Source organism: Dermacentor variabilis, chromosome 1 (genome assembly GCF_050947875.1).
Source record: "Dermacentor variabilis isolate Ectoservices chromosome 1, ASM5094787v1, whole genome shotgun sequence".
Classification (NCBI taxonomy): domain Eukaryota; kingdom Metazoa; phylum Arthropoda; class Arachnida; order Ixodida; family Ixodidae; genus Dermacentor; species Dermacentor variabilis.
The window spans coordinates 197,641,214-197,654,538 of record NC_134568.1 but is presented as its reverse complement, the minus strand read 5'-3'; the positions used below and the strand labels follow the sequence as shown (position 1 = coordinate 197,654,538).

The 13,325-nt window shown below is 45.3% G+C and overlaps 1 protein-coding gene across 3 annotated transcripts in view; it reads right to left on the bottom strand.

Moving 5' to 3' along the window:
• Nucleotides 1–13,325, bottom strand: part of LPCAT (lysophosphatidylcholine acyltransferase) — a 194,751-nt gene that overhangs the window by 41,357 nt on the left and 140,069 nt on the right. For all 3 annotated transcript variants that reach the window (XM_075702890.1, XM_075702884.1, XM_075702891.1), the window contains exons 8-10: nt 2,896–2,950; nt 2,676–2,758; nt 1,559–1,681 (exon numbers count right to left, since the gene is read on the bottom strand). In XM_075702890.1, the coding sequence (XP_075559005.1) occupies nt 1,559–1,681; nt 2,676–2,758; nt 2,896–2,950 (261 nt within the window). The remainder of the gene's footprint in view (nt 1–1,558; nt 1,682–2,675; nt 2,759–2,895; nt 2,951–13,325) is intronic.

Here is a 13,325-nt window from a genome sequence, read left to right as displayed (position 1 = left end):
CTGGACAGAAAGCATTGCAGATAGACTGAGAGAGTTAAGCAAGGGTAGCAGTCAGTACAGAGCAACACCATCTGTTTTGTCAAGACATATACAGGCATGAAGTGTAGCCAGCTGTTTCAAAACTGGTTGCTCATTCACAAAAGCCACTCAACTCTAAACAAGCTGCTCACGATGGCCTTACCATCATCAAGTTGGAGGTCCCGTGAACTTGGGTAGCATGTGCATCTGTGCATGAGATGTGCAATCACAATGCAAATGTACACAAAGGCACATGGCACTGTGGGCCTTCGGCTAAGCTAGCTAAGGTTGCAGAAGTAGGGTGCTTAAAATAGATGAACGAAATGAACAGCCCTGGGCCTGGAAACTCAGTTGGCAAGTGCTCTTGCACTTCCAACAGAGTGCTGATTCGGGGAGATCTTGGCATGAGAACTCAATTCGTCAAGGGGAGCTCTAGCTATCCGTTGACAGCACAAGGCTCTGTGTAATTGAAAGGAACAGACCATGCTAGTTGTGTCACAGCCTGCAAGTGTTTGACTATGCTTTGGGTTTTTGTATTAGCCACTGGGCACCGTCCACACTGCTAACAGAACAGCCCTTTCTCTCTTGTCAGGACTGAATGAGTGCTACAAAATTTTGAATTGCATGTCTGTTAAGCATTGTGTGAATTCGTACATGCCAAACATGAAGGCGTTACCTTCAATAAAACTTCCAAACAAATATTGCTGGTACACCCGCGATACTCTGTGACTGTTCAATTTCAGTGCAAGCTGGTTGTAAAATATTTCTCAGCTGCACACAATTTCATGCTGTCACAGTGCCTCCCAGCATCATTGCTCATGCATTGTGGAGCATAACAGAAAGTCAATCTGAGCCACTGTGATTTATTCCAAAACACTAGCACAAGCATCACTATCATGCATCAGCATTGCATTGACCATGAGCTCTAGGCCAGGTTGCCAATGCTGCTGGCTTCACGTGCCTTGCACGATGTCTGCTCTGCAAGCAGCCAAAGCTTGGCAAAACATTTTCAGCACTTGCTGCTGGGGTACGGCACTTGTGTGCTTACCCAGCAAAAGGCAGATTGGCGTAGACTTGGCTGCTAGCAATGGGCCAATGCAGTGCTGCGAAATGCCAGTGTTGAGCCAATGTGTACATTGGCTCAACATTGACAACAATGGGACGAGTAGGATTCACTGTTGGTGTGATGCCTCAAGTCTCACCATACCTATGGCTTTGAGCACTGACTGGTTTCAATTCCAGAATTGTAACAGGTTACCTATAAAGTCACATATTAATAAGTGAATTAGTGAGTCTTAATTAATTGACAATTCAATAAGTGCACCATCATCATATAATTTCTTATGTTTGCTGGCACCAAATGTGTGTCACCAAAATAAGCTCTTTATCTCTGCAGCACTATTATTAAATATGGTCTTCACTTAAACACCTGGTACACATTGCCAGCAAACATACATGGCCTACATAATAAGATTAGATGCACGACAAAATAAATTAGAAATGAAGTAGGCTGCCAAGTACAGAAGGAAGATATGCTCACCAATTCCTACTGATGAGCTGCTGCAGGCGATTGCACACAACTGTCTTCACACGAGCACTGTCCTCTACATCAGTCTGTTTAAGATCATCATATGAATATGATGAAAGTGGGATTCGCAGAGCCCTGCCAACAATACAGGTTACTATTCAATGGCAATCAGCAGTGCAATAGTAGCTGTAGTAACCTAACTCGTACATTTATAGTTATACATTCCAGTTGACATTGACTAACACTGTGTAAAACAGAGTGCTGATAAGTGCTAACTAGAGCATCAATGCATTTTACCACAAATTTTGAGGACATATTTATTGAAAATAGTGCTAAATACAGGATTTCTGCTAAATATATACTACTTCATTACTGCTCCATAATTGAAATTGGGACATGCACTCTATTTGATTAAATATAAATTTATTTAGACAAAATTTTTTAATTAGCTAACAGCATTCTGCTATTTGTCTTTCAAGTAGTGTCCAGATCTTCAAGTAAGCTAACTGGTGTGGCAGAACTGATATCTACCACGGGGAACCTTAATTTCCGCTTTTATGAAAATGGATTGCCCAGTTTATATTCGCATGCAAGCACATGCACACACACATCTGATTTCTAGTGTACACAAATATTAATGACAAAAAACTATTGTTCATTGTTAGCACATCTGCCAACCCGGAAATTGTATTTGAATGCAGAGAAACTTTTGCTGTAGGTGTGACACAGAACAAAACAATATATACTGCTTAAAATGACACAAAACAATCTGTGTGCAATACTTAAGCATTGCTTTGACTTGCAGCAATGTGGTTCAGCATTTGCAATTGCAATATCACATATGAAACACCCTTAATGAAACCATCTCTTCATTTTTTAGTGATGTAATCATGAGAAATTGTATTGTTAAAGCTATGTGGAAAAGAAACATGTCAGATTTCCCTCTCAATTCTAGTGAGGTGTTACACAGTTCTTGTGCAGTATCTAGAGTGATCGCTCTGCTACTTCGTGAAAAATATCTCGATAAAGAGCTTTCTTTTGTTATACATTTTTGGTACACTAAAGATCCCTAGACGGTCATATGTTTTTATGTTTCAAGAAAAATGTAGCAATAAAAGAACTTCCTTACTTGGCCATCAAGCACCGAACATTTTCAGCATAAAGCTTGGGGTCTTTCTTCTCCCTTTCACTTGGAACATAGACAGGAAGGTACTGAAGAAAGAAATATCAGCAGTGTACAACAATCAATGAAAACAACTAAATGATCCAACTGTTTCACGTAAATATACTTTACACTTCATCTATATTAAAGCTTTGTAAAAGCAACTGAAATGCATATGAGTAGTTACCTCAATTTCCATGTGCGTTCGTAACTGGCACAAGGTCAACCATAAGGTCTCGAAGCTGAAATAAAAGGTATGAAAGCAACATAAATGTAATACACACAACAGTATGTTATTTTTCTGAATGCAAGAACCATTTTCATTGCTTTTTAAGATGAGTTATAAATATAGGGTTCAGTATGATCAGTTAAAAAAAAAAACAAGAAAAAGTATGCTGAATGTTTTTCCAGAATTCAGTTTTACTAAACAGGGTCAGTGAAAACAAATTTACCAGAGAGTTAGGACAGTGATTAGGTGTATCGCTACAGGCCTACATGAGCTCTAACGCAAGAAGCCAGGCAATGTCAAGGCCACATGTGAGCCTGCGGCCTAAGCAATATTCATGTTTTAAAGTGAATACATTCTTTTTTGGGCTCTTTTACCCATTTTCACGGTGGCCGGTGGTAAAACGAATATAAGGGCACCGATGCAAAAAGTGTGTGCTCATGCATAACCAAGTTGCAGGCCACCTATTGAACGCCAACTATTGTAGCTCTTTACGACATCTGTGCTGCAGCGCAAGAACTTTGAGACGGCTCAAGGTTTAGATGCTATGGTGAAGCGCTCAGTAAGGACAGCCCTCCTCTTCTCCTAATACTCTCTCCCCCGTTGCAGTGGTGGGAGAGAAGGATGGAAGTCACCTTTCACGCCAGCGCTCTGGCCGCTGGAGACAACACACATGATGAATCAGCTTATATGTATATATAGCCACCCATACTAGCCCCACAGATGTGCCGCTTAACGGATCTGTTCTCTATGGAATTATGCAGTTAAACAACAAACACTACCTAAATACCATCCTCACTGCAACAAATATAAGCCTTCAAGCACACCATTTTATTAATAAAATCGAATAGCTTTATAGAAGCATTCGGCATTTGCTTACCTTGACAATTATCATAGATAGTTTCTGCACAATTTTTTTTTCTTATATACATCCGTTTTACTTGCCGTGCTGCAACTGAAATGCGAAGAAGGGGAAGGGGGGGAACGTCTACACAGAAGGGACATGGGATCCCTGACCCAGGTGGCTATTGGTGGCGCATACCCCTGGCATTTATTTTTTTATATTTGTTGGAACTCTGTACCTGCATAATGTTACAAATAGTGTCATTCAATACCAAATGCACCTCCTCTTATTTCCTGCATGTCGCATGCCATTGTGCCCTTACAGGACAGCTGCTTCTCAAAAAATGCTCGAAAACTTTATTATTCTGTGTATCTGATGCAACTGCAGCATTGAAGAGCAGGATCTACAGTATACAGCACATTTCAGTGTTGATGATATTCACAAAAAAAAAAACAGAAAGCTCAACATGGGAAAAAAATCCACCAAGAAAAGCCAGTGAGAGTTATCTGAAAAAATATTTTCACCGAAAGAAACTGGATTTTTAGAGGGAAATAAAAGCCAAAAAAGTATGCCGCATTTCTGGAAAATAAAAACTTAAAATGCTGAACCCTAATCATAATTTTTCAAAATGCAATCTACACAACTCTTTTAGCACTGATTAAGGCTGCACAGTGTTGTGGCGGCATCTCTTAGGTGGAAATCGACACACTTTCTGCCCTCACTGCCGTACTGCTAGGCCTAACAGTGTCAAAACAAACAACTCACCTCAACATTAACAAAAAAAAAAACAGCACTTAGACTTAGTCGTTAGTGTGAGATGAGACTAAGTGATAGATGATTTTACCATTTAATTCTTGGTGTTGCAACAAAGAGCAAGTAACATGGGTGAATCAGGAATGAACTGTGCAGCCTGGCCACTGCCATGTTGTTATGCAGTCACAGTAACTGGTACAGTGCAGCCCACTTATAACGATATCAAGACGAACGAAAAATCTGACCGTTATAACTGATCATCGCTATACCTGGACTGCCATAAAAAAAAAAGCTGCCGAACATACCTTCATAGCTCTGACACCAAATTTACCGCTTACAATAAAAAATTGCCATTGTAGAAAGTAGGCTGTGAAAAATGAAACATTAATTTATACCTCTAAGCAGCGTGTCAAGCGTTAGGCGTGCTGAAATAGAAATCTGCACTTGCTTTCACGGAAGTTTCAGGTTCACAACCGCGGTGTGCATCGCATCCAGTGGCTGCGCGAACACTGGCAGCTATAATTTAGCGTGGAAAAAATCAGTGAGCGACTCTATCGATGACAGTGCACTTTACGTGAACGTTGAGGTTGGTGTCAAAGGCGGACCACTGTCAATAACGTCGTCACTGCTGCTGCTGTTATCACCTTCATCGCACCACGCCGCCGTCTGTGTCGCAACAATGATCGCCCCGTCGGAGATTCTCTGCAGAATGAGGCAGCACTATCTGCACTCAGAAACTCCTCCATCGAAGCACCGCCTCTCTTATCACCAGTAGCGACGTGCTCCCAGACTTCGCTAATGTCAACGGCTGCTACCGTGTTGGTTTCACACATGGGGGGTTTCGCCTGGCACACAAAGTCCGCCATTTCCATTGATCGGCATGATCACTGCTTCTAGCCTTCATGACTGTGGCGGCGCTCGCAGTTTTCAGAATTGTCAATATCATCAACTGCGCAAGCTCGTACTTTGAGTCATGCGAAATTTGCAGCTTTGCCCCAAGCGTTGTTGTTGTTTGTTAAAATGTTTATTAAAATAACCATAAAAAGGTTCCACCCCCAGGAAGTGGATCCATCATGGCGGAGGGAGGGACGAAGAGGAAGGTAAGTTCAGATATTATCGACCATTTTTGAGTCTTGTAGAAATCGGAGTAATGACTGGAATGTGAGGCGCCAGCTCTCGGAGGACCAGTGGGAAGGCGCCAGGTGTCCAAACCCTGAGGCCTCAGAGTAGGCGGGAGGGTGGCTATCTCTCTTCTACTGTGCTCAGCAAGAGCCGAGCAGCCCCAGAGTATATGTTGCTGATCCAGCAGCTGGTTCCCTGGACAGGAATGCCAAATGGCTAATTACCAGGTCTGGAGGCGCATCTTGGCACGGCGCGCTGGTGTCACTGCTGTCTCCGTGACAATGCATCGGAGGCGTGCGGCTTCAGCACGGGTAAACTTCCCCGGCAGAGGCGTCAGATTTTCTGGAAGGATGTTCCAAAGCGCGGCCCTTTGAGCCACCTTCGCCTCTACCAGGACTGTGTCCGGGTCGATGGGGTATAAGTCATCAGGCACTTGTGGCCGAGTCTCTGAGGGGCAGGAAAGAAGCTCCCTTGCCAGAGAGTCAGCCATTCGATTGCCAGCGACTCCTGCGTGATCTGGCACCCATGCGAAGTGGACAGTGTGGCCAGCCTCGTCGGCGATTAGCATCACCTGGTGTATCGAGTGGACAGCACCATTGCCAAGTCCAGCTGGGTGCAGGCCTTTATGGAGACCTGCAGGTCTCTGTACACAGTGTGATGCGTGAAGGCTGCAAAAGGAGGCTTAAGGACGGTGTCAGATGCAGCGGATATGGCAGCTAGTTCTGCCATTAAGGGGTCGTTGTAGGTAGGGCGGCAGGAGGAGAAGGCAATGGCAGTACGTAGGCAATAGTACGCTATGGCTGAGGCTTCGTCACTGAGGGCAGCGTCAATGTAGACAGCATGGTGATGGGGAGGAGCATCGCGAACTTCTGCTTCATGCCGCCTTGCGTAAGACATCTGCTTCTCTGCGTGATCAGCATTCACATTTTGGGGAATCGGTGCAATGTCACCAGTCAGGGGACAGTCCCGTGGAGCAGGGAAAGAGGGCAGAGGCGTTGAGGGGACTGGCAGATGAAGAAGCGAGAGGATCCTGCGACCGAATATTGTGGGTCTTAGTCAGAACTGATGTGAATGCTTGGCAGCCTCGGCTATTGCCTCAATCGGATTCATCTGGGCCATTTGGGCAAGGCGGCGTAAGGGGGTGAAACACGGCAGGCTGGTGACAACCTTCATGGCTTCGTGGTTGAGCAATTCAAGTTTTTGTCATTGCTTTTGGGTAAGATTGTAGAAGCTATAGCCGTATACAGCATGTGAAATTAGTAAAGCAGTCACGAGGCGATGGAGAGTTCGCTCCTCACTTCCCCAGTTTTTGGACGCGATGCAGCGGATTAGGTGGAGGATACTCATCAGATACTCTATACCGAGTATCTGATGCTAAGTCCGAGTGATGTTGTGAAGCAATGTTGCTGCACCACCATCTGCATCGATGTAGATGCCTAGAACTCGAACACTGTCTTGCTGAGATACTTGCTCGCCATAAAAGGTGAACAAAAATTACGAGGCAGAACGGGCTGCTTTTATGACCAGTACTGTAAAGTTAGTTTTTTCAGCAAAAGGTATCAGTCTGACCTCCTTCAGAAATGTGGCAATGGTGTCAAGTCCAGCTTGAATGGCATAAGACTGGCCACCGTTGGAGCCCCCCCCCCCGCCCCTGTTGGTCCATATTGTGACATCGTCCGCATACACACTGAAGCAAAGTCCAGGTATCTCGGCCAGGCAATAACAGAGTGGTGCCATCACCAAGTTGAAAAGTAATCGCAAGAGGACTGCGCTTTGCAGCACTCCCACTCATGATTCCTTTAAAGCGGAGAGTGTCTGCCGTACGGCAACTTACAGACTCCACGCCAGTCCCCAAGCAACATCTTCCCAACCTTTGGGCGGCCAGGCAAGACGCCCAAATTATCTATCTATAGAGACTTATGCACGCACAAAGACAGCACCAAGAAGGGACACACACCATGCGGATGGTGTGTATCCCTTCTTCATTCGACGTCCTGTCTTTGTGCGCACATAAGTCTCTAATGAATCATGTACAACCAACTCGCCCAAAAAGTAATGCTTCAGATATCTATCTAGCCCGCGAAAAAACCATGCCTGAATGAATTCACTTTAACCGCACAACTGCCGACTTAACCGAATACGCCAACCTACTGGCTCATGAAAATTGGCAGTGGCATTGTGAGTCACTTGACAGCCACACAGGAGCCGGCCGCATTTGGCACACCTTCAGAGGGCTATCCCACCACACTCACCTTCGCACAGACCGAGAAGACCTATATCTTACCCTCCGAATCACCGCACAAGAAGTGGCAGACATCGCCGGAACTGCTTTTTTCTCATTAAACCCTCCACCCTCATAATATCCTTCGAACATTACTTTGAACCCATGCCTGTCCTTGATGGACGATGGCAGGAACTCACCTTTCAACAAGGCGGAACTTCATGCTGCACTGCTTGCCAGTAAGACATCCAGCGTAACAGGCCCGGATGGCGTTACATGCGCTTTGCTCTGCAACCTTCCCGACAATACCCTGGAGGAACTTCTGGATAATTTTAATCAAGTTTGGGTCAGTGGGAAGCTGCCCACTTCATGGCAGCTATCAACAGTTATACCCATTCCCAAGCCCGGAAAACTGCCCTCTGTTCTGAGTAACCTTCGACATATACCATTGACTTCCCAGGTTGGAAAGCTTATGGAAAAAATGGCATTGAGTTGCCTTGACTGGCACGTCGAAAGCAACAGAGTCCTCCATGCCTGCCAAACTGGCTTCTGCCATCAGCAAAGAATGCAAGACAGTTTGGCACTACTCTCGCAGGACCTTATACACACTCGCCATCGCTTGGATGTGAAGCTTTTGGTTACAGTCAGCATACGTAAGGCGTTTGACTCTATACCTCACCCTTCGATCCTCGCTTCCACAGCTGGCGCCGGTATCACAGGCAAACCCTGGACATACATACTCAGCTTTGTCCATGACGCCCCAAGTGACACAGCTTTGCACCTTGTCGGTGCACTGACCGCTCCTTCCGCGGCACATTTCCGCGCTCGCTGAGGGAGAATGTAGAAAGGGAGCACAGGTGCGGTTTGCTTCGCACTTCTTTTTTTTTTTCTTCTCTGGAAACTCACCGGCGACGACAACACGTTACGGATGGACAGATGGATGTTATGAGCGTCCCCTTTGGAATGGGGTGGTGGTTTGCACCACCAACCTCTTGCTATTACACTGCCTAATGTCCTACCTAGGTTAAAAAGGAAAAAGCAAACAAAAAAAAAAGCACGATGAATTCCCATAACCAAATTTTCTGACTCCCTGTTGTGAACTTTGTTTTTCTATGTCTCCATTTTTTGTCGTTTCCCTACTTTTCTTCCACCAATCTTCCAATTGCCTCTTACTAATCTCTATTGCTGACATGTTTACTTTCCCCTGCTCTCGCTGAACCCAAGGGCTTCAAGGAGGCCACTGGTGCCTAAAGCGACCGCTGGGCAGATATCTTCACACTCTAATAAAACATGTGCTCCATCGTTTCTCTAACTTTACTGCAGCAAGCACATCCTTCTGACTTTTTATATCTCGCTTTATAGGTGCATGTTCTAATGTATCCTGACCTCGCTTCGAAAAGTAATGAGCTTCCCTTTGATTTAACATAAATTGTTTCTTTCCAGATTTCGTTTTTTCCTCTTAAGAAGTTACTCATGGCAGGTTTCTTTTCCACTGCCGCCACCCATGAGATTATTTCAGCTTCTCTGACTTTCTGCTTGACCTTCTTTGTTGCTGTGTTGCTCACCCTACAGGCTGCATACTTGCTGGTAAGCTTCCTAGATCTTTTCCTCCACTGTGAATCAATGTTATTCCTGTACAAATACCTCAACACTCTCCTACCCCATTTACTTTCTTCCATATTCCTCAGACGTTCTTCATAATAAATTTTACTGTGAGCTTCCCTCACTTCAAAACTTGCCCAGCCAATATCACCCTGCACAGCTTCATTTGTAGCCTTCCCATGAGTGCCCAATGTGAGGTGTCCCACTGACCTTTGGTTGCCGTCAAGTCCTGATTGTACGCCTGATTTCAAGCACACAACCACATTTCCAAAAGTAAGTCCTGGAAGCATTACACCCTTCCACATACCCCAGAGCAACTCCTACCTATTGTATCCCCATAGCGCTCTGTGCTTCATTATGGCTGCATTTCTCTTCCCCTTCACTGTTATTGTTTTTTCCTGTGTTTTCATATATATATTGCTTTCGTTTATCCATATACCAAGATATTTATGTTCTTTTACCCAAGGTATTTCTTGGCCCTGTATTGCCACTGTCTGTTCACTGTTTTCATTGAATACGATAACACTTGATTTTCCAACGCTAAATTTCAAACCTATATTCCCGCCTTCCTGTCCACAGATGCTAGTCAGACATTGCAAATCACTTTGCTTGTTAGCTAGCAACACAATGCCATCCGCACCAAATAAACCTGGAAGCTGCTGCTCTGCTACTGTACTCGCCTGTTTGTATGAGAGATTAAACCCAATATTACTTCCTTCTAGCGCCCTCTCCATCCTCACCATGTACATCATAAACAGCAGAGGGGATAAAGGGCACCCCTGCCTCTGTCCCTTGTTGATATCAACTTTCTCTTCTCTCCTCATCCCTTCCCACTTAATACAAGTGGTATTTTCTAGGTAAATATCTCTCAAAAGCTGTAGACAATCGTCACCTAAGCCTTTCCCTTCCAGAATATCCCACAAAATCTTGCGGTCTACGTTGTCCCACGCTTCTGTAATGTCTAAAAATGCCACATATAACGGTTTGCTTTCTACTCTTGATATTTCAATACACTGAGTAAGAACAAATAAGTTATCATCCAAATGCCTACCTATTCTGAAGCCATTCTAAAGTTCTCCCAAATTACATTATTCTCTACCCATGCTTGCAGCTTTAATTTGATTGCCTGCATTGCTAACCTGTACATTACCGATGTAATGGCCAACGGTCTATATGAGTGAATTCTATCTTTCTCCCCGCTGCCTTTATAAATTAAATTCATTCTACTTTGTTGCCAACTGTCTGGTATTCGTCTATCTTTTATTCTTTCTCACTGCTTTCACTAGAGCTTCCTTACTTTTTGGTCCTAGTTCATTAATCAGCCTAATGGGAACCTCGTCTAGCCCTGGGGCTGTGCGCTTAGGAATTTCTTCTTTGGCTTTCTTTCACTTGAAGTTTGTCAGCACCAGCTCCTTTTCCATCTGGTTCTCCTTCCTGCTCTTTTTTTCTTCTATTACAACCTTGTTATTGCCTTGGAAAGATTTGACTGTTATTTTTCAGATGCAATTTAATGCCATTCCCTTTCCAGTTTGTTTCCATCTTCGTCTGGGATATGTTGTTGTGTTGCGGTTGACTTCCTGCCTAATCATTTTATGTAGTTCCAAAATATCCTATGAGCGGCCTTCTTTTTCTCACATATTTCTCACAACCAAAGTTCACTTTCACCTTTTATCTTTGCTTGCACCAGTATTTGAACCATGGACTTTTCCTCCCGGTATATTTCCCATTTAGTGGCTACTTCATCCTGCAGCAACTGCGCCTTCTTTGCCTGCTTGTGCTCTCGGGATGCTTTCTGCCATTCGGGGATCGCTTCTCGTATCTCTCTGTTCCACCAGCTTTTTGGTTTCTTTTTGCCTTTCCAACAAACATGTTGTTTCTCTTTCCGTATTCCTGTCGTTGCTACACTTAGAAGCTCGCTATATTCCCCACTTTCTACTTGGCCATTTGCCAAGTTCTTCCTCGACTCTCGTGACTATATTTGTTATTTGTTCAGCGTTCAAATTTGGACTGGTCATACTGTACTCCTTGCTCTTTCTCAACTACATATCCTATTTTCAAAATGACTTGTTTATGGTCAATCTCTATGCTCCGATACCCTTCCTCGTCAATGACCATTTCTCTCAACTTATCATGAATTCCTTCTGTCATCAGACAGTAATCAATGGTCGAATGCCGGTTTCCCACTTCCCATGTGATCTGCCCTTCACACTTAGGCCCTGCATTCATGATAACGAGGTTATGTTGCTCACAAAGATCTAGCATTGACTTCCCGTTGTAGTTGGTATAACCATCTAGATCCTGTATGTGGGCATTCATGTCACCCAATAGGATAATTTCGGCATCATTCTCAAAATCCTTAATATTAGCACTTATGCATTCCACTAACTCTTGATTCTTCTCTGTGCAATTATTTCTGGTCCACAAATGTGTTATGCTGTTGCGTACTCCAGTGTAGCGTACCGTATTGCTGCCGAAAAATAGCGACGCCTGCCTATCGAAGCTCGACCGACATTACTTATTGGGTAGCGTGGCGTTGTCGGCGGGCTGCAGGCATCTGGTAGATCATGGCGACCAAGCAGGGGCGAGACGATTTGCTAGTGCGAAACTTGCACGGTTTATTCAAAGGTAGTTGAAAGAAAATAAGAAAAGCCTGCAAGTAAGAAGTCTCAAGTAAGAAGTATATCAAAAGTACATTTCGGAGCCCCTTAAATAGGCTCTCTACAAGTGTGGGCGGGATCTTGCTTCCGTCGAAGGACACGTGACAGGCACGGAGAGAAGGCCCCTCCTCCTGCAATACCAAGCACGGGAAGGAGAGGTCGATCCTCTCATCGACGAATCCGGGGAGAAGGTCGGGTGAATGACCTCTCCGGCGTCGTGGGGTCCGGCCAAGAGAAGGTGAGGGGGACGAGGTAAGCACACACGATGCCACGACCATGAGAGGAGTGGAAGAGGTCGCCCTTGGGCTTCGGCTCAGGGGGTAGGGCGAATGACCTCTCCGGCGCACGTGGGCTCCGGCTCAGGGGTAGAGTGAATGACCTCTCCGGCGCTCTTGGGCTTCGGCTCAGGGGGTAGGGCGAATGACCTCTCCGGCGCATGTGGGCTCCGGCTCAGGGGGTAGAGTGAATGACCTGTCGCCACGTGGTGTCAGACGCCAACCCTAACAGCATCTCCGGGCGGGGGAGGAAGATCCTGACGTGTAGGGGCCAGCAGCCGCTGTACGAGGGATCGGCGTTTCGGTATCAGGATTACCCGTAGAGGTCACGAACCCTTCGTTCGTAGCAGGTAGATTCCGGGGAGTGGTCTTCCGTCCTCGTGGCGCTCATGACTTTTCTCCTTGGTCCGGTCCGGTGAAATTGGTCTTTGCCAGCAGGTCTCGCAACTTTTCGTCTCCTGCGAGGGCAAGCAATCACCCCAGAACAGTGCCGGACCCACAACCACAAAGCAGCGAGCACACGGCCACTCTCCCCCAAGACACACCCGGCTTTTAACAAAAAAAGAAAACCCGCTACACCTTTCCCATTTCCTACGCGCGTCCTTCCCCCCTTAACACTAAAAACAGCCATTTCTTGAAAGCGTTAAGACGTGGTTATTAAAATCAGCTAACAATCGGCTTCACTTCGGAAAACATATGAATGCACGAAAAATGCCACGGAAACCCAGATGAGCATGAGGCTTTCGATACTCTAGGGGCAACGACTTAAACCGTCGGCATTGCCGTTAAGCTTACCCTTCTTGTAGCGAATATCGAAGGTGTACTGTTGAAGAGCCGAGCTCCAGCGCAAAAGACGACCGTTTTTCGTAGACATGGACTGCAGCCAGGTGAGGGGACAGTGGTCAGTCTCTATGGTG